The 28000-nt window shown below is 40.6% G+C and overlaps 1 protein-coding gene across 8 annotated transcripts in view; it reads left to right on the top strand.

The window, feature by feature from the left end:
* The window catches only part of Stk3 (serine/threonine kinase 3), a 270132-nt gene that overhangs the window by 21991 nt on the left and 220141 nt on the right, over positions 1-28000 (top strand). For 7 of the 8 annotated variants that reach the window (XM_008765462.4, XM_039079866.2, XM_039079865.2 and 4 more), the window contains exons 2-3: positions 13025-13105; positions 15126-15254. In XM_008765462.4, the coding sequence (XP_008763684.1) occupies positions 13025-13105; positions 15126-15254 (210 nt within the window). Of the gene's footprint in view, positions 1-13024; positions 13106-14819; positions 14841-15125; positions 15255-28000 lie in introns of those variants that run through there. The other variant, XM_063264222.1, reaches the window with a different exon arrangement.

Genomic DNA, 28000 nt, shown 5'->3' with positions numbered 1-28000 from the left:
ACCTATATGTTTATACTTATTTATGTCTTTCTGAAAAATTATAGTAGTCACAGAATTTCTAATTTTAATCATTTTATAGCATTTATTTTTATGGTATTAAGTTTATTTATAACAGAATGTAACTGAGAGCCCTAAGTGACAAAATTGTGTACAACTCACACAATATAATATAGCTGTCATTATCTAGGTTAGGGGCTTTTATTCCTTCTGGAAGCATTTTCAACATATTTTTATTAATTTGGCAATTTCACATTATGCACCCTGGTCACTCCCAGTCCTCCTGGGTCTGTCCCCCCTTGTGACCACACCCCCCCAAAACTCCTAGTGCCACCTGTGTTGACCATATACTCACTGGAGCATGGTCAGGCTCCCAGTGCCCAGCCATGTAAAGAAAACTGAGTCCTTCGCCACTGTATCCCCTACAGAAGTCATCAGCTGTGGAGAGCTGCACTTCAGCATCCTTAACACAGTCTTTAAGAGTTCTCTTCAGTGCCATCCTGTCTAGGCTGTTACCTTTTTGGGGGATGGGGTTGGATATGGTGGTTATCATAAAAACCTCTGTGTCCCTCTTCAACTGTAAGCCTGCAGTCATCAATACCATTGTGAAAGTAGCTTCTTTGTCCTTCACAGTCTGCGGGAGCACAGACCGTAGACTTTCATATGGTCTTTGGGGTCAGTCAGTGCTATGGACCTTGGCATGTCTACTGAAAATACCATTCACTCCCCAATTCCCCTCACCAGGATTTGGTGCCCATGCTCTGACATGCTCAGCTCATGTCGGCCTTCACGCACAGGTGCTTGTAGCTCTGTTGAGTTCTGTGGTGTAAGCTGTCGTGTTTCATCTTCAGCCCTTGGTTTTACTTAATGAGTCTCTACCCCTTTTTCATCTGTTTTGGTTTATCTTTTTTGGAAATCTCTTAGTTCATCGTTTTCTATTTTTTGTTTCTTTCATTTTCTTAACCTTTATTATTTTGTTCCTTTACTAATTTTGGATTTTTTTTTTATTGTTCTAGTTCATGGAAGAACAGCACCAGGCTGTTTCTTTGAGATTTCTCCCTTTACCCTAGGAGCTGTGATCGTGTCTCTGGGGTTCTGCCATGTTTCCCATGTTTAGTGTGATGTGTGCTCATTTCATATCTGTTAGGTTGCCCTGATATGCCTAGTCTTGGTAAGCAGCTTGCTCTGGGATCCAGTGTCTCTTTCCAGGTAGAGTTAAGATATTTAGATGTCAACCAGGAATAGATGTGGGGATTTGGGGATCTGAACTGTGGTCCTCAGGCTTGTGCTGCAAGCACTCAACATCTGAGCTGTGTCCTAGCCCCCATCTGTCTGTCTTTTAGCACACTCTCGGCCCCCTATTTTCTTTCTCCTTTTTGGCGTTTTGAGACTGGGTCTTACTGTGTGATGCAAATTGGCTCCTACAATCCTCTTGTCTTAGCTTGCCTGGTGCAGGGTTGCAGAGGTTGTGGAAAATTCATTTTAGGCTGGAGATTGCTGTTTTTTTTTTTTTTTTTTTCCTTTTTCTTTTTTTCAGAGCTGGGGACGGAACCCAGGGCCTTGCGTTTGCTAGGCAAGCGCTCTACCACTGAGCTAAATCCCCAACCCCGAGATTGCTGTTTTTCTGCCAGACTGATAATTTCTCATTTTACCTTCACCTTTGCTGTTTCAAGGACTGTTTTTCTTTTCTTCTGAACTTGATTTGGAACTTAAGGTTGATCTTTGTTTCCTTGGCATTATTTTCTTGTGCTTAGTGTCTGATGAGGTACTCATACTCAGTCTTATTTTGTTCTTTTAAAAATCATGTAAATTAGAATATAGAACAGTGGCTCCTGGACTTACTCATACTTTGATACCTGTAAACAAGTATGATATATACCCTCTGTGTGTGTGTGTGTGTGTGTGTGTGTGTGTGTGTGTGTGTATACTCGTAGTTCATCATATGAGGGTCTTTCGGGTATCCTCAGCAGATGGACTTCACTTCTGGTACAGTGTGGAGCCATTGCCTCCTGTACTTTTTACTGCTGTGGCTTTTTGCTGTTTGAACTTCTCAGTGTGTCTACTTCTGTGACCATCTTGTGGGCCAGTCTCCCAGAGATTGTGGTAGTATGCCCTCAGGCTCCCTGATTTTGGTTGTTCTTAGTTTCAGGCCCTCAAAGTAGCTGTGTGCCAAACAGTGGACCCTTCTCAGGATGGGAACTGACTGATAGTCCCTGAGGTATGAGGGTAATGAAATGGAGTTCTTCGGTATAAGCAGTTGTTCAGGGCTCACATGTCATCCAACTAGGGCTTGTGAGAACTACTTGTCATTGCCTAGGACTGCCAGTGTCCTCACAGGACAGTGTGGCTTATATAGAGACAGTCTCTACTTTCCTTGCCCTTCGGGGAGCTGGGGTTAGAAGTGCTGGGGCTGGGGCAAAACAAGGAGAGGTACACGAAGCTAGGACAAGACAAGCTGTGATTGACTTGCTGGGCACTGGTAAGAAAGAACACAGCACTAAACACATGGAGTTAATACACAGAAGATAGTTACGTCAGGACATGGCCCTTGTCTGTGTTCTTTGTAGCTGTCTCCTCAGCTCTGTGCTTCAGTGTTCCTTGAGTCTGTCTTTTGTCGTTCCTATTTTCTCCTTCATGTAGTTACTTTGAAGGCACTGTTTTCCTTTTTTATCTTTGTTTTTATTATTTTTTAAAAATTTTACTTTTCATTCTGTGACAGTTTCACACACATATAAAATTAATTTATTTCTTTTTTTTCTTTAATGCTTTTATTTTCATTTAAAGGTCTTGAGCATTTATTATTTATTTTTTTATTATTTTATTAACTTGAGTATTTCTTATATACATTTCGAGTGTTATTCCCTTTCCCAGTTTCCGGGCAAACATTCCCCTCCACCCTCCCCTTCCTTATGGGTGTTCCCCTCCCCACCCTCCCCCCATTGGCGCCCTCCCCCCAACAGTCTAGTTCACTGGGGGTTCAGTCTTAGCAGGACCCATGGCTTCCCCTTCCACTGGTGCTCTTACTAGGATATTCATTGCTACCTATGAGGTCAGAGTCCAAGGTCAGTCCATGTATAGTCTTTAGGTAGTGGCTTAGTCCCTGGAAGCTCTGGTTGCTTGGTATTGTTGTATATATGGGGTCTCAAGCCCCTTCAAGCTCTTCCAGTTCTTTCTCTGATTCCTTCAACGGGGGTCCTATTCTCAGTTCAGTGGTTTGCTGCTGGTATTCGCCTCTGTATTTGCTGTATTCTGGCTGTGTCTCTCAGGAGCGATCTACATCCAGCTCCTGTCGGCCTACACTTCTTTGCTTCATCCATCTTGTCTAATTGGGTGGCTGTATATGTATGGGCCACATGTGGGGCAGGCTCTGAAGGTGTTCCTTCAGTCTCTGTTTTAATCTTTGCCTCTCTATTCCCTGCCAAGGGTATTCTTGTTCCCCTTTTAAAGAAGGAGTGAAGCATTCACATTTTGATCATCCATCTTGAGTTTCATTTGTTCTAGGCATCTAGGGTAATTCAAGCATTTGGGCTAATAGCCACTTATCAATGAGTGCATACCATGTGTGTCTTTCTGTGATTGGGTTAGCTCACTCAGGATGATATTTTCCAGTTCCAACCATTTGCCTATGAATTTCATAAAGTCATTGTTTTTGATAGCTGAGTAATATTCCATTGTGTAGATGTACCACATTTTCTGTATCCATTCCTCTGTTGAAGGGCATCTGGGTTCTTTCCAGCTTCTGGCTATTATAAATAAGGCTGAGATGAACATAGTGGAGCACGTGTCTTTTTTATATGTTGGGGCATCTTTTGGGTATATGCCCAAGAGTGGTATAGCTGGATCCTCAGGCAGTTCAATGTCCAATTTTCTGAGGAACCTCCAGACTGATTTCCAGAATGGTTGTATCAGTCTGCAACCCCACCAATAATGGAGGAGGGTTCCTTTTTCTCCACATCCTCTCCAGCATCTGCTGTCACCTGAGTTTTTGATCTTAGCCATTCTCACTGGTGTGAGGTGAAATCTCAGGGTTGTTTTGATTTGCATTTCCCTTATGACTAAAGATGTTGAACATTTCTTTAGGTGTTTCTCAGCCATTCGGCATTCCTCAGCTGTGAATTCTTTGTTTAGCTCTGAACCCCATTTTTTAATAGGGTTATTTGTCTTCCTGCGGTCTAACTTCTTGAGTTCTTTGTATATTTTGGATATAAGGCCTCTATCTGTTGTAGGATTGGTAAAGATCTTTTCCCAATCTGTTGGTTGCGTTTTGTCCTCACCACAGTGTCCTTTGCCTTACAGAAGCTTTGCAGTTTTATGAGATCCCAATTGTCGATTCTTGATCTTAGAGCATAAGCCATTGGTGTTTTGTTCAGGAAATTTTTTCCAGTGCCCATGTGTTCCAGATGCTTCCCTAGTTTTTCTTCTATTAGTTTGAGTGTGTCTGGTTTGATGTGGAGGTCCTTGATGCACTTGGACTTAAGCTTTGCACAGGGTGATGAGCATGGATCGATCTGCCTTCTTCTACATGTTGCCCTCCAGTTGAACCAGCACCATTTGCTGAAAATGCTATCTTTTTTCCATTGGACGGTTTTGGCTCCTTTGTCAAAAATCAAGTGACCATAGGTGTGTGGGTTCATTTCTGGGTCTTCAATTCTGTTCCACTGGTCTATCTGTCTGTCTCTGTACCAATACCATGCAGTTTTTATCACTATTGCTCTGTAATACTGCTTGAGTTCAGGGATAGTGATTCCCCCTGAAGTCCTTTTATTGTTGAGGATGGTTTTAGCTATCCTGGGTTTTTTGTTATTCCAGATGAATTTGCAAATTGTTCTGTCTAACTCTTTGAAGAATTGGATTGGTATTTTGATGGGGATTGCATTGAATCTGTAGATTGCTTTTGGTAAAATGGTCATTTTTGCTATATTAATCCTGCCAATCCATGAGCATGGGAGATCTTTCCATCTTCTGAGGTCTTCTTCAATTTCTTTCTTCAGTGTCTTGAAGTTCTTTTTTTTTTTTTTAATTTTTTTTTCTTTTTTTTTTTTTATTAACTTGAGTATTTCTTATATACATTTCAAGTGTTATTCCCTTTCCCGGTTTCCGGACAAACATCACCCTCCCCCCTCCCCTTCCTTATGGGTGTTCCCCTCCCAAACCTCCCCCCATTGCCACCCTCCCCGCATAGTCTAGTTCACTGGGGGTTCAGTCTTAGCAGGACCCAGGGCTTCCCCTTCCACTGGTGCTCTTACTAGGATATTCATTGCTACCTATGGGGACAGAGTCCAGGGTCAGTCCATGTATAGTCTTTAGGTAGTGGCTTAGTCCCTGGAAGCTCTGGTTGCTTGACATTGTTGTACTTTTGGGGTCTCGAGCACCTTCAAGCTCTTCCAGTTCTTTCTCTGATTCCTTCAACGGGGGACCTATTCTCAGTTCAGTGGTTTGCTGCTGGCATTCGCCTCTGTATTTGCTGTATTCTGGCTGTGTCTCTCAGGAGCGATCTACATCCGGCTCCTGTCGGTCTGCACTTCTTTGCTTCATCCATCTTGTCTAATTGGGTGGCTGTATATGTATGGGCCACCTGTGGGGCAGGCTCTGAATGGGTGTTCCTTCAGTCTCTGTTTTAATCTTTGCCTCTCCCTTCCCTGCCAAGGGTATTCTTTTTCCTCATTTAAAGAAGGAGTGAAGCATTCACATTTTGATCATCCGTCTTGAGTTTCCTTTGTTCTAGGGATCTAGGGTAATTCAAGCATTTGGGCTAATAGCCACTTATCAATGAGTGCATACCATGTATGTCTTTCTGTGAGTGGGTTAGCTCACTCAGGATGATATTTTCCAGTTTCAACCATTTGCCTACGAATTTCATAAAGTCATTGTTTTTGATAGCTGAGTAATATTCCATTGTGTAGATGTACCACATTTTCTGTATCCATTCCTCTGTTGAAGGGTATCTGGGTTCTTTCCAGTTTCTGGCTATTATAAATAAGGCTGCGATGAACATAGTGGAGCACGTGTCTCTTTTATATGTTGAGGCATCTTTTGGGTATATGCCCAAGAGAGGTATGGCTGGATCCTTAGGCAGTTCAATGTCCAATTTTCTGAGGAACCTCCAGACTGATTTCCAGAATGGTTTTACCAGTCTGCAATCCCACCAACAATGGAGGAGTGTTCCTCTTTCTCCACATCCTCTCCAGCATCTGCTGTCACCTGAGTTTTTGATCTTAGCCATTCTCACTGGTGTGAGGTGAAATCTCAGGGTTGTTTTGATTTGCATTTCCCTTATGACTAAAGATGTTGAACATTTCTTTAGGTGTTTCTCAGCCATTCGGCATTCCTCAGCTGTGAATTCTTTGTTTAGCTCTGAACCCCATTTTTTAATAGGGTTATTTGTTTCCCTGCGGTCTAACTTCTTGAGTTCTTTGTATATTTTGGATATAAGGCCTCTATCTGTTATAGGATTGGTAAAGATCTTTTCCCAATCTGTTGGTTGCCGTTTTGTCCTAACCACAGTGTCCTTTGCCTTACAGAAGCTTTGCAGTTTTATGAGATCCCATTTGTCGATTCTTGATCTTAGAGCATAAACCATTGGTGTTTTGTTCAGGAAATTTTTTCCAGTGCCCATGTGTTCCAGATGCTTCCCTAGTTTTTCTTCTATTAGTTTGAGTGTGTCTGGTTTGATGTGGAGGTCCTTGATCCACTTGGACTTAAGCTTTGTACAGGGTGATAAGCATGGATCGATCTGCATTCTTCTACATGTTGCCCTCCAGTTGAACCAGCACCATTTGCTGAAAATGCTATCTTTTTTCCATTGGATGGTTTTGGCTCCTTTGTCAAAAATCAAGTGACCATAGGTGTGTGGGTTCATTTCTGGGTCTTCAATTCTATTCCATTGGTCTATCTGTCTGTCTCTGTACCAATACCATGCAGTTTTTATCACTATTGCTCTGTAATACTGCTTGAGTTCAGGGATAGTGATTCCGCCTGAAGTCCTCTTATTGTTGAGGATAGCTTTAGCTATCCTGGGTTTTTTGTTATTCCAGATGAATTTGCAAATTGTTCTGTCTAACTCTTTGAAGAATTGGATTGGTATTTTGATGGGGATTGCATTGAATCTGTAGATTGCTTTTGGTAAAATGGCCATTTTTACTTTATTAATCCTGCCAATCCATGAGCATGGGAGATCTTTCCATCTTCTGAGGTCTTCTTCAATTTCTTTCCTCAGTGTCTTGAAGTTCTTATTGTACAGATCTTTTACTTGCTTGGTTAAAGTCACACCGAGGTACTTTATATTATTTGGGTCTATTATGAAGGGTGTCGTTTCCCTAATTTCTTTCTCGGCTTGTTTCTCTTTTGTGTAGAGGAAGGCTACTGATTTATTTGAGTTAATTTTATACCCAGCCACTTTGCTGAAGTTGTTTATCAGCTTTAGTAGTTCTCTGGTGGAACTTTTGGGATCACTTAAATATACTATCATATCATCTGCAAATAGTGATATTTTGACTTCTTCTTTTCCCATCTGTATCCCCTTGACCTCCTTTTGTTGTCTGATTGCTCTGGCTAGGACTTCAAGAACTATATTAAATAAGTAGGGAGAGAGTGGGCAGCCTTGTCTAGTCCCTGATTTTAGTGGGATTGCTTCAAGTTTCTCTCCATTTAGTTTAATGTTAGCAACTGGTTTGCTGTATGTGGCTTTTACTATGTTTAGGTATGGGCCTTGAATTCCTATTCTTTCCAGGACTTTTATCATGAAGGGGTGTTGAATTTTGTCAAATGCTTTCTCAGCATCTAATGAAATGATCATGTGGTTTTGTTCTTTCAGTTTGTTTATATAATGGATCACGTTGATGGTTTTCCGTATATTGAACCATCCCTGCATGCCTGGGATGAAGCCTACTTGATCATGGTGGATGATTGTTTTGATGTGCTCTTGGATTCGGTTTGCCAGAATTTTATTGAGTATTTTTGCGTCGATATTCATAAGGGAAATTGGTCTGAAGTTCTCTTTCTTTGTTGGGTCTTTGTGTGGTTTAGGTATAAGAGTAATTGTGGCTTCCTAGAAGGAATTCGGTAGTGCTCCATCTGTTTCAATTTTGTGGAATAGTTTGGATAATATTGGTATGAGGTCTTCTATGAAGGTCTGATAGAATTCTGCACTAAACCCGTCTGGACCTGGGCTCTTTTTGGTCGGGAGACCTTTAATGACTGCTTCTATTTCCTTAGGAGTTATGGGGTTGTTTAACTGGTTTATCTGTTCCTGATTTAACTTTGGTACCTGGTATCTGTCTAGGAAATTGTCCATTTCCTGCAAATTTTCAAGTTTTGTTGAATATAGGCTTTTGTAGTAAGATCTGATGATTTTTTGAATTTCCTCTGAATCTATAGTTATGTCTCCCTTTTCATTTCTGATTTTGTTAATTTGGACACACTCTCTGTGTCCTCTCGTTAGTCTGGCTAAGGGTTTATCTATTTTGTTGATTTTCTCAAAGAACCAACTTTTGGTTCTGTTGATTCTTTCTATGGTCCTTTTCGTTTCTACTTGGTTGATTTCAGCTCTGAGTTTGATTATTTCCTGCCTTCTACTCCTCCTGGGTGTATTTGCTTCTTTTTGTTCTAGAGCTTTTAGGTGTGCTGTCAAGCTGCTGACATATGCTCTTTACTGTTTCTTTCTGCAGGCACTCAGCGCTATGAGTTTTCCTCTTAGCACAGCTTTCATTGTGTCCCATAAGTTTGGGTATGTTGTACCTTCATTTTCATTAAATTCTAAAAAGTTTTTAATTTCTTTCTTTATTTCTTCCTTGACCATGTTATCATTGAGTAGAGCATTGTTCAATTTCCAAGTATATGTGGGCATTCTTCCTTGATTGTTATTGAAGACCAGTTTTTGGCCGTGGTGGTCCGATAGCATGCATGGGATTATTTCTATCTTTCTGTACCTGTTGAGGCCCGTTTTTTGACCAATTATATAGTCAATTTTGGAGAAAGTACCATGAGGAGCTGAGAAGAAGGTATATCCTTTTGCTTTAGTATAGAATGTTCTATAAATATCTGTTAAGTCCATTTGGCTCATGACTTCTCTTAGTCTGTCTACATCTCTGTTTAATTTCTGTTTCCATGATCTGTCCATTGATGAGAGTGGGGTGTTGAAATCTCCCACTATTATTGTGTGAGGTGCAATGTGTGTTTTGAGCTTTAGTAAGGTTTCTTTTATGTATGTAGGTGCCCTTGTATTTGGGGCATAGATATTTAGGATTGAGAGTTCATCTTGGTGGATTTTTCCTTTGATGAATATGAAGTGTCCTTCCTTATCTTTTTTGATGACTTTTAGTTGAAAAATGATTTTATTTGATATTAGAATGGGTACTCCAGCTTGCTTCTTCCGACCATTTACTTGGAAAGTTGTTTTCCAGCCTTTCACTCTGAGGTAGTGTCTGTCTTTGTCTCTGAGGTGTGTTTCCTGTAGGCAGCAGAATGCAGGGTCCTCGTTGCATATCCAGTTTGTTAATCTATGTCTTTTTATTGGGGAGTTGAGGCCATTGATGTTGAGAGATATTAAGGAATAGTGATTATTGCTTCCTGTTATATTCATATTTGGATGTGAGGTTATGTTTGTGTGCTTTTCTTCTCTTTGTTTTGTTGCCAAGACGATTAGTTTCTTGCTTCTTCTAGGGTATAGCTTGCCTCCTTATGTTGGGCTTTACTATTTATTATCCTTTGTAGCGCTGGATTTGTAGAAAGATATTGTGTAAATTTGATTTTGTCATGGAATATCTTGGTTTCTCCATCTATGTTAATTGAGAGTTTTGCAGGATATAGTAACCTCGGCTGGCATTTGTGTTCTCTTAGGGTCTGTATGACATCTGTCCAGGATCTTCTGGCCTTCATAGTTTCTGGCGAAAAGTCTGGTGTGATTCTGATAGGTCTGCCTTTATATGTTACCTGACCTTTTTCCCTTACTGTTTTTAATATTCTTTCTTTATTTTGTGTGTTTGGTGTTTTGACTATTATGTGACTGGAAGTGTTTCTTTTCTTGTCCAATCTATTTCGAGTTCTGTAGGCTTCTTGTATGCCTATGGGTATCTCTTTTTTTAGGTTAGGGAAGTTTTCTTCTATGATTTTGTTGAAGATATTTACTGGAGTCTTCACTCTCTTCTATACCTATTATCCTTAGGTTTGATCTTCTCATTGAGTCCTGGATTTCCTGTATGTTTTAGACCACTAGCTTTTTCTGCTTTACATTATCTTTGACAGTTGAATCAATGATTTCTATGGAATCTTCTGCTCCTGAGATTCTCTCTTCCATCTCTTGTATTCTGTTGGTGAAGCTTGTATCTACAGCTCCTTGTCTCTTCTTTTGGTTTTCTATATCCAGGGTTGTTTCCATGTGTTCTTTCTTGATTGCCTCCATTTCCATTTTTAATTCCTTCAACTGTTTGATTGTGTTTTCCTGGAATTCTTTCAGGGATTTTTGTGATTCCTCTCTGTAGGCTTCTACTTGTTCTCTAAGGGAGTTCTTCACGTCTTTCTTGAAGTCCTCCAGTATCATGATCAAATATGATTTTGAAAATAGATCTTGCTTTTCTGGTGTGTTTGGATATTCCATGTTTGTTTTGGTGGGAGAATTGGGCTCCGATGATGCCATGTAGTCTTGGTTTCTGTTGCTTGGGTTCCTGCGCTTGCCTCTTTCCATCAGATTATCTCTAGTGTTACTTTGTTCTGCTATTTCTGACAGTGGCTAGGTTGTCCTATACGCCTGTGTGTCAGGAGTGTTGTAGACCTGTTTTCCTGTTTTCTTTCAGCCAGTTAGGGGGACAAAGTGCTCTGCTTTCGGGCGTGTAGTTTTTCCTCTCTACAGGTCTTCAGCTGTTCCTGTGGGCCTGTGTCTTGAGTTCACCAGGCAGGTCACTTGCAGCAGAAAAGTTGGTCTTACCTGTGGTCTCGAGGCTCAAGTTTGCTCGTGGGGTGTTGCTTATGAGCTCTCCACGGAGGCAGCAACCAGGAAGATCTGCGCCACCCTTTCCGGGAGCTTCCGTGCACCAGGGTTCCAGATGGCGTTTGGTGTTTTCCTCTGGCGTCCGAGATGTGTGCAGAGTGTAGTCCCTTCTGGTTTCCCAGGCTTGTCTGCCTCTCTGAAGGTTTAGCTCTTCCTCCCACGGGATTTGGGTGCAGAGAACTGTTTATCCGGTCTGTTTGTTCAGATTATGGCGGTGTCTCAGAAGCAGCGGTCCTCCTGCTCCTGGGCCCTCCTCTGGGGGAACCCCGAGGCCGTATACAGTTTCCTCTTGGGCCAGGGATGTGCGCAGCAGTGGGCAGTGTTGGTGGTCTCTTCCGCCCTGCAGCCTCAGGAGTGCCCACCTGATCAGGCGGTGAGGTCTCTCTCCCAAGGCGTCTGGGAGCAGAGAGCTGCTGCGGGCCGGGATCCGAGGGTCACGAATTTATTTCTTTTCACCCTGCCACACCTCCTCCCACGGAAGCCCTTAGTTTTTTTTTTTTTTTTTTTTACCATGTCTTTCTTCTATTGTGTGTGTCTGTTTATCTGTCTCACTAAAGATGGTTGTCTTCATGAGTTGGGATAGGAGGTTATTTACTGGAGCACGGACAACTTACCAGTGGCTGCCCCACTGAGGAGTGTGATTCCCTCTTCCCCCAGTGACTGTTGATGGCCTAATTGAGTACAGGTGACCATAGCTAATGTGAGTTCATCAGTGCTCACCTGTGTCAGGCCCAGAAGGCACTGCTTTCCAGCACTGTTCCCAACCTCTGCCCCTCACCCTCTTTCCAGTCTCTCTTTAGGAGACCCCTGAACACCTGGCATGTGGTGCATGCGTGCGCGTGCATTGTTCCATTTGGGCTAGAACACTCCAGTACCATATTTGCTGGACTTTGACTATTGTCTCTTTATTAACCACTGTCTACTGCAAGGAGACGTTCTCTGATGAGGCTTGACAGCTGCGCTGTGGGCTTAAGACTATTTAGAAGGCAGTTTGATACCACGTTCATTCGCCAAGGCAATAGTAGCAGGCAGACTTCTATATTTTTGTCTTTATGTAAGTTAAGCGATAAGATACTTATTGACTGTTTCTCTGTGTACATGTATATTTGGAAAACATAAATTATATCAACAATTTTAGTAATCTTAAGTTAGTCATATTAGTATCATTTATAGCATATTTGTTTTTACAGTAGTAGGTATATTCTTGTAAAGGCAGTGTGCTGCATAATGTTTTGGTCTATAATGAATTATGCATGACACTGGCCTCATAAGATTATAATAGAGCGAAAATTTTCTAATATTATTTAGTGATATAACCACTGTGATCTTTGAGTATAACATATGGTGTTTATGCTGGTACTGTGTGAACAAGCCAATATGCTCTAAATGTATAAAAGTATAACACATGCTCTTGTGTACAGTATATACTACTTGGCCATGATATTAAATTATTATGCTTATGTATTAACTGTAGTGTAGTTCTAATAATTATCTCTAAGTATATTCCTTCTGATGAAACTGTTTACTGCAAAAATGTAAGCCATGTATATCTTCTACCATATTCTCCAATTTTCCATATTTACCAATTTTCCTGTGTTGTGTTCATTATGGATAGAGTAGAAATCGGTGTATACGGCCCATGTAATAGGCCATATATCCTTGATTTGCTGAAGTACAGTCCATGGTGTTCTTATTGTGTTAAAATTACCTAAAGTATTTCTTGGAATGTACCCCCTTTATTAGGTGGGATATATGTTATTATCAGTATATAAACAACTGTATGTTGTTGAGTGGAAGCAGTGCATGAATTGCATATGTATAAAATGCCATCTTGTCTTTCTGAATGAGGGAAAGGAATGACCATCTGATTTTGAAGAGGTTTCTATTGGAGTCTGTTGCCAGGCACACAAGGAACATCCCTCGGAAGGGACTGTTGGCTGCACCTTTCATTGTACTTGCTTTTGGAACGTCTGATTATATTGCTTATTGCATTGTCTTTTAAAAAGCTTTTAAGGAAAGCATTTTTCTTTCTACTTTTATCAGTAAGCTAAAAAAGCTGAGTGAAGACAGTTTGACTAAGCAGCCTGAAGAGGTCTTTGATGTTTTGGAGAAGCTTGGAGAAGGGTGAGTAAGAACCGTGGAAACATCTTTTATATAAAGGTGGTGTTGTCTAGGCTCTCACCAGGGTATTTTTGCTGGAGTGAGTACTACTAATACCATGAAATCTGACAATTAGTGATAGGTATGGATAGTAACACTATCTTTTAGAAAAATCTCTCTCTCTCTCTCTGAAGCAAGAAATGTGCTGTAAAGTGATTTGTATGAGTTTTGGCCATCTTGTGCATTATCATTGGTAAACTTCATAATTTTGCCTTTCTTAGGCTAGTGGTTGTGGTTGTGTTTGGCACCCTAGGACCCATTTTATTTGGGAAAAGACCAGTAGAAGCTTTGAATTGAGTATCTTGAGGAAATAAGTATGTATAGGCAGGTGAATTGTTAACATTTCAAAATAATAGAGGAATGTATATTATTTGATCATGGATAAAGGTAGATAATAAGTATAAAACAATTATATTTGCAAGAACATATAATATATAACATTCCAAATATAAGGTGGGAAAAGTAAAATGAAGTATAATGCTCACTAAATGTCACATTAAAATATTAACTCTTCGGAGAAAATTAAAAGTAGCCAATCTGCTTTCATAAGCTCTATATAAAATTAAACAGGAGGATGTTTTTTATTAAAAATTCTATCAGAAAGAGTCAAACATATGGGTAAAAATCAAAGGAAAACAAAAGGAACAGTGCTTCTGTTGGGTAAATGAGAGGGAAAAGGTCCCAAGTGGACAGAGAAGTAGAGATAAGGATAGGAAGGGAAATCCTGTCGGATCATTTGGACAGACAGTACAGTAACTAACTCTGATGGGAGAGTCATTTGCTGAGTAAGTAGAATCTAGTAAAAATGGATATGTGATTTTGTCTTTTAGAAGTGGACAGATATAAAACTTAGAAAAGGATTAAATGTTATTAGCAAGTCTGATTGTAATGCTTATATAAAGTATCTGTTGTATTTAGTTATGGTCTCACACACACAAACAGAGGTATACTTTGCAGTCTTCCCTTTTAAGTATATGGTTAAAAACAGAAACTTGACAAATTATAAGATAGATTTTTACAAATCTCTTTTTCTGATACAGTTGGCTAAGTTAGACATAACTACAAAATGACAAAACATAGTGCACTGATTATAAATTGGGAAACACAATCCAAGGTATTCTGAAGGTTCAATGCTTGTAAAACTGTCAGGGTACCTGGTTTACTGTTAGAACTAAGTAGTTTTAAACTTGGTTTGGAGTACATATTAAGTTACAGATCACTTTTTTCTTCATTGCTTCTGCTCTGTAAAACACACAAGTATTTAGTTGATAGACATTCAAAAGCTAGAGTAGAGATTAAGTCTTCTGTCTCCTTTTATGTGACTACCCATGAGTGTGTAGTCTTTCTCTTGAAAGGTGATACTTAAAGAAGCCTTGAGAGACTTTGGTTGAGGATTGCCAACTTTTCTTAATTTAGTGTTAAATGGTTCACGATAGTTTGGTGTTGTACACATCTGCAATCTTGGTAATTTAAGATTGTCCTTGGATTATAGTATGTTTAAGGCTACATGAGAGCCTGTCCCAAAAGAATCAAAAAAGAAAAAAAAAGAAAAAAAAAAAAGGTTCACAGTGAAAGGTCCCTTGGGCTTCTGCTTGATTCAGTCTTCCTCTTAGCCCGAGACTTGGACTGTCTTTAACTTACTTTTCATGCTTGTAATTTCCTTTTCTGTCTTTTTAAGCTGCATTTGAGTTGACAAACCGTAAGTTAGCCTCCTGGCCTCCTTCCTATCTCCTCTGCCTCCTACTCCTTTCTTCCCATAAGAAAATAGCAACTCACTGTGTTTTTACTTGATAACTTTTAAGTTTGTAATTCAAGCAGTAACGCTCCTTCATGAACTTATTATTCCTTTACTTTTGTTTTTGACCATTATAATGATGATTTAAGCTAGAAAATGCAGTATGCAAAATATACATAAAAAGCTCAGTAGTCTTTAATACAATGCTTGATGTAAAAAAAAAGTAACATCTTGGCTTTCTTTTTTAAGGTCTTATGGAAGTGTTTTTAAAGCAATACATAAGGAATCTGGTCAAGTTGTTGCAATTAAGCAAGTACCTGTTGAGTCAGATCTTCAGGAAATAATCAAAGAAATTTCCATAATGCAACAATGTGACAGGTATGAAAGTATCTTAATTTCCTTGTGTTCATTTTGATGATGGCCATTAGTTACATAGTAAAATAGATTTTTTTGTTACCTATTTGTTTTTTCCTGCCTTCTTATTGGGAGCAAGACAAAAACTAAAGAGCCTGAGGATAATGTATAGACTTGTCCTTTGGCCTTACAGCTATTCAAAGAAATGATATAAAAGGATATATACAGGGAAGGAGATAACAGCCTGTCTCTCTTCAGGACAATTTATGGTTGAATATTAAGGTTTTGATATTTAGTGGCTCATTTTACATTATGTATTACATGTTTTTGGTTCTTTTTTACCATGCAGGCTTTCTTGTGTAGCCTAAGGCTAGTGTTGAACTCCCTCTGTAGCTTAATTTTTGTGTCTTACTACTTCAGCCTTTGAATTGAGTGATGGCATGATAGACATGTTCTCTATATCTGGCATATAATAATTTTTGTAAATCTGATTCATCAACAAGCACTTACAAAGCATTTCCTGTTGGGCAAATAATGTATCAGGATCCAGAAATACTGAGAAATCTAAGATTTTGTTTTTCTTCTTGAGGGGCTGTGGACTACTTGGGATGAAAAAGCATGGACAAAGAGCCCTGACTTAGAGTAGTGGGTACTGACTAGTGGGTACTTGGAGTGATAACAAGAACAAGAGGGCAGGGAATGTTTTTCAGCAAGAGATGATAGGCAGTCTGGAAATTGAGGAAGAATTTGGTGGAGAAATGGAAGGATAAAAGAATAAGAGTTTTTATCTAGAGAGGTGAAGAACAGTTCACTTGTTTACTGTAGTGGAAACTATGAGTCAAGAGATTGACAGGGAATCAGGTTGGATAGTAAGTGTGGCTGATGGTAAAGGGTTCTCTGTGCAGAGTCAATAGACATTGCATATGCAATGGTTTTTGTTCTGAGGGATGCAGAAGGCATAGATAGCAGTATGTGTAGTCTCTGGTGAGCTAGCAAAAGGGAATAGAGTTCTCCTTTGCTGAAAGGTCTGAAGGTAGGAACAATGTACTCTCTTCTTCCTCCTCTTCCTCCCCTCCTCCTCATCACTACCATCATAGTGCTGTCTGTATGTCTGGATTTGTTTTCTCCACTTCTCCACTGCAGTTTCCCCTCCTTCCTCTTCTTCCAGTCCCTCTCCCACATCTCCTTTCTTCCCCAGATCCACTCCTTCTCAATTTCCCTTTAGAAAAGGGCAGGCCTCCCAGGGATATCAGCCAAAATGGCATAACAAGATACTATAAAACTAGGTACAAACCCTAATATTAAGGCTGAAGGAGGCAACCCAGTAGGAGGAAAAGGATCCCAAAAGCAGGCAAAAGAGTCAGAGACAGTCCCTGTGCCTGCTGTTAAAAGTCCCACAAGAACACCAAGCTATACAGCCATACCATATATGCAGAGGACCTAGTGCAGCTCCTTGATTGTCGATTCAGTATCCATGAGTCCCTATGAGCCCTGGTTAGTTGATTCTGTGGGCCATGTTCTTGTGGTGTCCTTGACCCCTCTGACTCCTATAATCCTTCCTCCCTTTATAGTCAATCCTCCCTTCCTCCTATAATCATTCCTCAAGCTCTGCTTAATGTCTGGTTGGGGGTCTCTGCATTTGCTTCTATCAGTTTGTGGATGAAGCCTCTCTGATGATGATTTATGCCAGGCTCCAGTGTATGTGTATATAGGGCTCATTAGGAATCCTTCAATTCACTTTTATTTTTATTTTTTTTTCACTTTTATTTTTTATTGGTCATGTTTGGTTCTATTCAGGGTCTCTGCAGGGTTCTATGCAGCCTCTGGCCTTGATCAGGCTTATTTTTTGTACTTACTAATCACTAACCCACATCATTTATTTCGTGGCTATAATAGGTATGGAGGTTTGAAGGAGGACCGTCTTCCATAGGTCTCCATTTGGAGATGTTATAGGAGTCGTAGGAGGTGGAACTTGGTTGGAGGAAGCATCACAGGTCTGGAGGGGTTTATAGCCTTGCCCAGTTTCCTACTCTCCCTGTGTCCTATGTACCAGTGGAAATGTGAACAGCGAGCTTCCTGCTCCCGCTGCCACACCTTGTCTGCTTTGGTGGACTTCTTTCACACCCATATGCCATTGTTTTTCCCTAAGTGGTTTTGGTCATGCCATTTTATCAAGTAGCAGTACAGGAGGGCGGCTCCTGCCAATCCCAGTGTCCACTCTCCAGGCAGGAAGGAGAAGATTCTTTGTCAGAATTGTCTCACACAGTGTCTTAGTTGGGGACTTAACAAGGGTCTGGACACATTGGTGTCCCTAGATACATTAAAGTCCTACAGTCATAGTCCTAGCTGTGTATAAAATCTTTTTAGATACTCCTTGACTTACACAATACAGTTTCATGTGAAACCCACAGGCAGTTAAACCTTACTTTGAATTCTAAATTTTGATCCCCCCACCCCCGGACTTTTTTGTTTTTGTGATGCTGGGTAGCAGCAGTAAGCTATAGTCCATCAGCCTTCTGATTGTGAGAATAGACAGTTAGTACCCTGTAGTGTATTGTAGTGCTACTTTGGTGTTCAGGTTAGGTTTGCAAAACACATTTGCAACACAGTGTTTTCAGTTTATAGAGGTTTTTCCAGACCTGATCCTATGTAGAGTCAGGGAGCATCTATATAGTAGAAACTCTTTGGCTAATGAAGTGCTTGAGTAATTCTAGGGGAACATTATCGGTTCAGTATATTTTACTTCTGTTTTAGATATGTGATATGTTTAGATTATATTATACATTTCTACCATAATTTAAAATCATATAGTAATAGGAAAATATATCCTCAATCTCAGATCAAAGTATGTAACTGCACATTTCTCCCAGACTTTGTTGCTATATCACCTTTGTAACTTGGTGAGAATATGGCTGCTACAGTTTGAACACAGGGGAGGGAGGATATGCTGTACTATCAGCTGCACTTGATACTTGCCTGATGCTGGTGCTATTTTATTATTAGGTAAAGAACCAAACATTGCCAAGAAAAAACAAAAGTGAATGAAATGAACCCTATATACACATCACATACATGGAACCTAACATAATTATCATTAGAGAGGCTTCATCCAGGAACTACTGGACTTCTTACTACTTTTTATTGTTATATAAAGTGGGGACTGGTGGCATACTTCAAAATTCTTTATTTGCTTCTTGGAAGTGCTGGAGATAAATTTAGGGTCTTGCTAGCTAGAACGTGCTGTATTGCTGTGATACATCTAACCCCTTAGTGTTATATTGTAGGACTTTCAGTTCAGTATTATATAGGACAAGGAGGAACTCAGGTATTAGTTGTACATGTACACAGAGGCAGTAATAAAGCCTTTGTTCCTGGCCCCAGTTTACTTTGACCCTGAAGTGATTTCTGAGGTTGTTTTGTAACAATGTCCTACTTTTTTTTCATTCTTTCATTTCTCTCCACCAATCTATTCTTCCTGAAGCTGGATGCACATTTCCTGCTCAGTACCTTGAAGTGGATTGGTACTACTAGATAAGTCTAGCATCCCAAGGACAGCACACAGTGCTCTTCAAGTCCCACCACTCTTTCTCCATTCCCTTATGCGAGTTACTTTTTGTACTGTCCACTTGGATTCTTGATTCCCTGACTGTTAGATTCTGTGAATTCAGGGGTGGTGTTTTGTTCAGTATTCTTGGGTCTTGCCATGTACTACAGTGTTTTGTGGGATGGTGGGAGTGATACCAGGCTGGCCTCAAATTCAGAGAGATCCAATCACCCTTGCCTCCTGGCCTTGCTATATATTACCTAACATATAGTTCCTGTGTGGACAACTTACTAGGACTTAAGATTTATTGATGCAGGTTTGTCTTAATCCAGATAAGCCTTCCTATTCCCTAGTGCATTTGTGGTACTCTTGTTTATTTAGTTCTTATTTTAAAGAGTTCTTTTAACTTTATATTCATGTACGTGTATCTGCATGCATGCATATGCATATGCACAACGTGCTTGGTGCTCAAGGTGGCTAGAAAAGGGCACAAGGGTACACAAATACCGTGGGGGAGAGAGCTGAACTCTCAGAAGTATGGACAATCTTGAGACCGCAGGACAGACCACCACTTCTGCCCACCTGTGCCCACATCCCTGGCCCAAGAGGATTCCTGCCTCTAGATACAGGAATATAGAGCAGTCAGTGGCTGGAACCAGCTGGTTTCTGCCTGCACCCAGAACTGAACTGGTCACACAGCGTCCTGCACCCAAATCTGGTGGGGAAGAGAACTGGACCCTCAGAAGTGCAGATACTTCTTAGAACCCAGAGGAGATAAATACTTTCTGCCCACATTCTCAACCCAAGAGGAAATCACTTAGTGCCATCTGTGCCCACTTGGCACAGGGACCTAGGAGCAGTCAGGGGCAGGACCCTTCCAGTTTCTGCCTGCACCCAGAGTTGAAAGCCAGTTGCAAGGAGCACCTACACACCTGAGAGGAGAGCTCTCTGTTCCCAGAGCCAGCTGAAAGAAAACAGGTCTACAGGAGGGCCAAGCCATTTTCAGAGACAGCAAGACAAGCTAACACTAGAGACAACCTGATGGCGAGAGGCAAGCACAGGAACCTAAACAACAGAAACCAAGACTGCTTGGCATCATCAGAGCCCAGTTCTCCCACCAAAGCAAATACTGGATATCCAAACACACTGGAAAAGCATGATTTGGATTTAAAATCACATTTTATTATGATAGAGAACTTTAAGAAGGAGATAAATAACTCCTATAGAAATACAGGACAGCACAAGTAAACAACTAGAAGCCCTTAAAGAGGAAACACAAAAATCCCTTAAAGAATCTCTTAAAGAATTACAGGAAAACAGAACCAAACAGGTGAAGGAATTGAACAAAACTGTCCAGTTTTAAAAATGGAAATAAAAACAATAAGGAAAGCAGGAAGGGAGACAACCCTGGAGATAGAAAACCTAGGGAAAAGATCAGGAGTCATAGATGCAAGCATCACCAACAGAATACAAGAGATAGAAAAGAGAATCTCAGGGACAGAAGATACCATAGAAAACATCAACAGAACCATCGAAGATAATGTAAAATGCAAAAAGCTCCTAGCATAGTACATCCAGGAAATCCAGGATACAATGAGAAGATCAAACCTAAGGATACTAGGTATAGAAGAGAGTGAAGACTCCCAACTTAAAGGGCCAGTAAATATCTTCACAAACTTATAGAAGAAAACTTCCCTAACCTAAAGAAAGAGATACCCATAAACATACAAGAAGCCTACAGAACCCCAAATAGATAAAACTCAAAACAACAAATGCACAAAACAAAGAAAGAGTTTTGAAAGCAGTAAGTGGAAAAGGTCAAGTGACATATAAAGGCAGACCTATCAGAATTACACCAGACTTCTCACCAGAGACTATGAAAGCCAAAAGATCCTGGGCAGATGTCATACAGACCCTAAGAGAACACAAATGCCAGCCCAGGCTTATGTATAGCAAAACTCTCAATTAACATAGATGGAGAAACCAAGCTATTCCATGACAAAATCAAATTTATGAAATATCTTTCTAGAAATCCAGCCCTATAAAGGGTAATAGATGGAAAAACTGCAACACAAGGAAGGAAACTACACCCTAGAAAAAGCAAGAAACTAATCTCCTTGCTATGACACCAAAAGTAGATAGCCACACAAACATAATTGCACCTCTAACAACAAAAGTAACACGAAGCAACAATCACTATTCCTTAATATCTCGTAACATCAATGGATTCCCCAATTTTATTCCCCAATAAAAAAGACATAGATTAACAGACTGGATACGTAAAGAGAACCCAGCATTTTGCTGCACACAGGAAACACACTTCAGAGACAAAGATAGACACTACCTGAGAATAAAAGGCTGGAAAACAACTTTTGAAGCAAATGGTCCCAAGAAACAAGGTGGAGTAGCCATTCTAATATCAAATAAAAATGGACTTTCAACCAACAGTTATCAAAAAAGATAAGGAAGGACACTGCATAGTCGTCAAAGGAAAAAAATCCACCAAAATGAACTCTCAAGACTAAATATCTGTGCTCTAAATACAGGGGCACCTACATTCATAAAAGAAACCTTACTAAAGCTCAAAGCACACATTGCATCTCACACAATAATAGTGGGAGATTTCAACACCTCACTCTCATCAATGGACAGATCATGGGAACAGGAATTAAATAGAGACATAGAAAAACTAACAGATGTTATGAACCAAATAGATTTAACAGATATTTACAGAACATTTCATCATAAAACAAAAGAATATATCTTCTTCTCAGCACCTCACAGTATCTTCTCCAAAATTGACTATATAATTGGTCACAAAACAGGCCTCAACAGATACAGGAAGATTGAAATTATCCCAGTCATCCTATCAGATCACCAGGGACTAAGGCTGGTCTTCAGTAACAATAAAAATGACAGAAACCCCGCATATACATGGAAGTTGAACAGTGCTCTACTCATTGATAACTTGGTCAATAATGAAATAAAGAAATTAAAAACTTTTTAGAATTTAGTGAAAATGAAGGCAGAACATACCCAAACTTATGGTATACAATGAAAGCAGTGGTAAGAGGAGAACTCATAGCTTTGAGTGCCTCTATAAAGAAACAGGAGAGAGCATATATTAGCAGCCTGACAGCACACCTCAAAGCTCTAGAACAAAAGGAAGCAAATACACCCAAGAGGAGTAGAAGGCAGGACATAATTAAACTCAGGGCTGAGATCAACCAAGTAGAAACAAAAAAGACTATACAAAGAATAAACAGAACTAGGAGGTGGTTCTTTGAGAAAATAAACAAGATAGATAAACCCTTAGCCAGACTAACCAGAGAGTGTATCCAAATTAAGAAAATCGGAAATGAAAAGGGAGACATAACAACAGAATCTGAAGAAATTTTAAAAAATCATCAGATCCTACTACAAAAGCCTATATTCATCAATACTGGAAAATCTGGAGGAAATGGACAATTTTCTAGACAGGTACCAAAGTTAAATCAGGAACAGATAAACCATCTAAACCTCCCCATAACTCCTAAAGAAATACAAGCAGTCATTAAAAGTCTCCCAATCAAAAAGAGCCCAGGTCCAGACGGGTTTAGTGCAGAATTCTATCAGACCTTCATAGAAGACCTCATACCAATATTATCCAAACTATTCCACGAAATTGAAATAGATGGAGCGCTACCGAATTCCTTCTATGAAGCCACAATTACTCTTATACCTAAACCACACAAAGACCCAACAAAGAAAGAGAACTTCAGACTAATTTCCCTTATGAATATCGACGCAAAAATACTCAATAAAATTCTTACAAACCAAATCCAAGAACACATTACACGATCATCCACCATGATCAAGTAGGCTTCATCCCAGGCATGCAGGGATGGTTCAATATACGGAAAACCATCAACGTGATCCATTATATAAACAAACTGAAAGAACAAAACCACATGATCATTTCATTAGATGCTGAGAAAGCATTTGACAAAATTCAACACCCCTTCATGATAAAAGTCCTGGAAAGAACAGGAATTCAAGGCCTATACCTAAACATAGTAAAAGCCATATACAGCAAACCAGTTGCTAACATTAAACTAAATGGAGAGAAACTTGAAGCAGTCCCACTAAAATCAGGGACTAGACAAGGCTGCCCACTCTCTCCCTACTTATTCAATATAGTTCTTGAAGTCCTAGCCAGAGCAATCAGACAACAAAAGGAGGTCAAGGGGATACAGATCGGAAAAGAAGAAGTCAAAATATCACTATTTGCAGATGATATGATAGTATATTTAAGTGATCCCAAAAGTTCCACCAGAGAACTACTAAAGTTGATAAACAACTTCAGCAAAGTGGCTGGGTATAAAATTAACTCAAATAAATCAGTAGCCTTCCTCTACACAAAAGAGAAACAAGCCAAGAAAGAAATTAGGGAAATGACACCCTCCATAATAGTCCCAAGTAATATAAAGTACCTCGGTGTGACTCTGTGACTCTAACAGTCATTTCTCAGCTGAGGAGTATTGAATGGCCGAGAGACACCTAAAGGAATGTTCAACATCCTCAGTCATCAGGGAAATGCAAACCAAAACAACCCTGAGATTCCACCTCACACCAGTGAGAATGGCTAAGATCAAAAACTCAGGTGACAGCAGATGCTGGCGAGGATGTGGAGAAAGAGGAACACTCCTCCATTGTTGGTGGGATTGCAGACTGGTACAACCATTCTGGAAATCAGTCTGGAGGTTCCTCAGAAAATTGGACATTGAACTGCCTGAGGATCCAGCTATACCTCTCTTGGGCATGTACCCAAAAGGTGCTCCAACATATAAAAGAGACACGTGCTCCACTATGTTCATCGCAGCCTTATTTATAATAGTCAGAAGCTGGAAAGAACCCAGATGCCCTTCAACAGAGGAATGGATACAGAAAATGTGGTACATCTACACAATGGAATATTACTCAGCTATCAAAAACAATGACTTTATGAAATTCGTAGGCAAATGGTTGAAACTGGAAAATATCATCCTGAGTGAGCTAACCCAATTACAGAAAAACTCACATGGTATGCACTCATTGATAAGTGGCTATTAGCCCAAATGCTTGAATTACCCTGGATGCCTAGAACAAATGAAACTCAAGACGGATGATCAAAATGTGAATGCTTCACTCCTTCTTTAAAAGGGGAACAAGAATACCCTTGGCAGGGAATAGAGAGGCAAAGATTAAAACAGAGACTGAAGGAACACCTTCAGAGCCTGCCCCACATGTGGCCCATACATATACAGCCACCCAATTAGACAAGATGGATGAAGCAAAGAAGTGTAGGCCGACAGGAGCTGGATGTAGATCGCTCCTGAGAGACACAGCCAGAATACAGCAAACACATAGGTGAATGCCAGCAGCAAACCACTGAACTGAGAACGGAACCCCCGTTGAAGGAATCAGAGAAAGGATTGAAAGAGCTTGAAGGGGCTTGAGATTCCCATATGTACAACAATGCCAAGCAACCAGAGCTTCCAGGTACTAAGCCACTACCCAAAGACTATACATGGACTGACCCTGGACTCTGACCTCATAGGTAGCATTGAATATCCTAGTAAGAGCACCAGTGGAAGGGGAAGCCATGGGTCCTGCTAAGACTGAACCCCCAGTGAACTAGAGTGTTGGGGGAGGGCGGCAATGGGGGGAGGGTGGAGAGGAGAAAACCCATATAGAAGGGGAGGGGGAGGGGCTAGGGGGATGTTGGCCTGGAAACCGGGAAAGGGAATAACAATCGAAATGTAAATAAGAAATACCGAATTTAATAAAGATGGAGAAAAAAAAAAAGAGTGTTTGAGCAGGTCAGGGCAGATGGGCTTTCCTAGGAGTAGAGCTAATAGTGGGGCCGCGGTGCTAGGTGAATTTTATGTCTAGTTGTGTGAGCGCATGGGAGTTGCATGTGATGGATTTGTCCTCTGCTTGTGCTCTGGAGAACAGGTAAATAAAGCAGTGAGCTCTGAAGCAGGACCCCCACTGTTCACTCACTCACATGGTTTTAGTGCCTGTTCGTTCTCAGCATTCCTCTCATTTGTTGTTCACAATAGATAGATATAATGAGGACCCTCAGCGATTGAGGGGCTTTTGGTCAGACAGAAGAGGCTAAGGATTCCTCTGTAGTCTGTGTCAGTCCGGTCTGCTCAGAGGTGTGATGTGCATGCCGGAGAGCTCACAGCCACAGTGTGGATGCGCTGGGTTTGAGGACAGAGAGAAGTGTGCATAGAGCTGATTGCCAGCTCGCTGTGCAGCATGCTGCGCTTGAGCAGTTAGGCTTGCGTGCGCATTGTTCCTGGGAGCCAGTCCTCAGGCAGGGTGGGATAAACCCTGGAGATACTACTTAAAGGATCAGGGAGGAGTTTTTGCAGATTGCATCAGCTCCTGGGAGTATTCAGTCAGTTCTGGTGGGCCACAGGGAACAAGAGTTTGAAGTGCTGTGTCCTAGGAACCCCCATTTACGTTGTAGGAAGTAGTTCTACAGGATCCAACTCAGGTCATCAGCCGCCCCTCCCCACCTCCCTCCCATCACTACTCAGGGCTGCCTTGGAATTTGAATATATTTTTCTTTCACAGGAACAATTTTTTCATGTAGTTTAATATACTTTTAATACATATTTTATTCTTCAACCATTTTATACATGTATTTTAATACATTTTGGCCATTTCCAGCCCATTATCTTCATCCTTTCTCTCCCACTAAAGCTCTTCCTAGCAAGTCACATCCCTTTCCTACTTTGATGCCTTTTTGTTGTTGTTGTCGTTTGTTTGCTTATTTATTCATTTATTTATTTAGAAATAAATTTAATTAGAATTGCTTGTATGAGCATGGGGTGTGGGGTTGAGTAGAACAATTTCTTGGTAGATACGGTAAATGTAAGATGATATCCAGTTCTCGTTGCAGTCTCCCTCTGCCCTACTTACCTGTGGGGTTACTTTCCTAGTACCTTTCATGTCTGGCTGCAGTGCTCTGTAGGAGTCAGGGTTGAGTCTGGTGCAGTGCCGCAGGCCTTCTTCTCAGACTGAGTGCCTGACCTGAGATTGAGTGAGCGAGTGTTGAAAACATTAGAGAAAATGCACTTGACTGCTCATCTTTGATGTCTTCTGCCTACTTAGATACTTTTTCAGGTTAATTTTCTCGAGTCTGTTTTTCATATAGTTTTAAAAACTTGATGTATTTAATTTTATATTATTATGAGCCATTATTTACTATTTTTGAGACAATTTTATCCCCAAAGCGTTCTTTTGATTCACCTGTGTGAGAGGCTCAGAGAATGGATGGAATGCTTTTTCAGGATCAGTTTTGGCATCGCTTATTGTCATAAGAGCTGTCAATCCTACCCTTACTACCACTGACTACTTAACACATGAGGCAAGATAGCAACACACAGTGTTTTGTTTCCGTATTGTGGCTGGCCTCACACTCATCGTGAAACCCAGACGGATCTGCAACTCCTCAGACTCTCCCAACTTGTAGCTGAGATTATAGGCAGGTACACTTCTGGAGTGAAGAGACTCTTGATCTCCTGATACTAAACATGTACCTAGCTCCTCCGTGAGAATGTTAGTATTCCAAGAGCTCTCTGAAGGGTCTGTAGTTTATCCTGAAGCGATGTCTTTGTTACGGTTATTGTTGCTGTAATGACATTGCATGACCAGAACAACTTAGGGACCTAGAGGGTTGGTTGGTTGGTTGGTTTACACACCCACAGCACCGCTCATCATCGAAGGAAGTCAGGACAGGAACTCAAGCAGGACAGGAACCTGGAGGCAGGAGCTGATGCAGAGGCGTGGAGGATGCTGCTTACTGGCTTGCTCCACATGGGCTGCTCAGCCTGCTTTCTTATAGAATTCATGACAAGGGCCCGAGGATGGCACCACCCACAGTGGGCTGGGCCCTCCCTGATTCACTGATTGAGTAAATGCCCTACAGCCTAATCTTCTGGAGATATTTTCTCAGTTGAGATTTCCTTCCGTGAAATGACAATAGCTTGTGTAAAGTTGTGTAAAGTGTAAAACTAGCCATCACAGGTGGCTAATTCTGGCACTATATCAGAATCACCTCAGCTGTAGAGGGAGAAGGTTGTTGAGTCACAACCTGTATAGTACAGGGTATAGTATAGCACAGGTGGTTCTGAGCATGGGCACATTTGAAAGTTTCCACACAAGAAAAATGCTATAGGCAAAGAAAGCATTTTTCCTGTTTTCCGTGCTTTCAGGTGTAGGCAGTATTTTGGCTGCTTTGTGGTTCTTTCTTTCATCTGTCTCCACTCCTCTTCTTCTACCCTTTCAACCTCTCACACTAGGTAGAAGAGAAAAGGAGAGAGCAGAGAGGGGGTGATGCTATCCTCAGACTAATGCCTGCTGGTTGTGGGCATTGGGTTCCTTGGGGCAAGTCTGATCTTTGCCATTTAGGGTATCTAGTTCCTTCTCATCTCTTTGTACAACTTAACAAACCACAACCGAGAGGACCCCCTCTTGGGGCCTAAGCCTTTATAAAGAGTCCCTGGAATTCCAAAAGTCACATAGTCGAAGAACCTGTCTGCAGCTGTCAAAACCACACCCCTGCTAGAGCATAAGGCAAATCATAGTCAGCTGTATTTTCTTTATCTGACATTGACACCTAGTAATAGCTATGACTAGATATATCCAATAAACAAGTTGTCCTTTAACCAACCATGTTTTTTTTTAGTTGTCTTACTCATGCATGTTTATTTTTAAATCATCTTCTCTCTCTCTAATTTTGAGATGGTTTTAATATTTATTTATCTTATTTTACGTGTATGGCTGTTTTGCTTTCACGAATGTTTGTGCAGCATTGTATCTGTGCCTGGTGCCTGTGGAACCAGAAGAGGGCATCAGATCTCATTGAACCGAAGTCACAGATGGTTGTGAGCCACCATGTTTGTGCTGGGGATTGAACTTGGCTCCTCTAGAAGAGCAGCCAGTTCTCTTAACGACTGAGTCATCGTTCCAGGCTCTGGAGTAATTTAAAAATAGTTTTACTCACATTAAATCCTTTCTACTATGTTCTCTGTGATTGTCCCACCATGTTCAAGTCTCTTTTGCATTTAGTTTATATAAAAATTGTGTGCAGCATAGTTTATGCTGTCATGTAATTTAATCCTGCTGTGTATTCTGTGATGGTGGATACTTTACCTCTTTTCAATTAGGGAAAATATTTTATATACTAGTC

The sequence above is a fragment of the Rattus norvegicus genome, chromosome 7, assembly GCF_036323735.1.
Source record: "Rattus norvegicus strain BN/NHsdMcwi chromosome 7, GRCr8, whole genome shotgun sequence".
NCBI classification, from domain to species: Eukaryota; Metazoa; Chordata; class Mammalia; order Rodentia; family Muridae; genus Rattus; species Rattus norvegicus.
The sequence above is the reverse complement of the archived record's forward strand: the minus strand, read 5'-3'. Positions and strand labels throughout refer to the sequence as shown.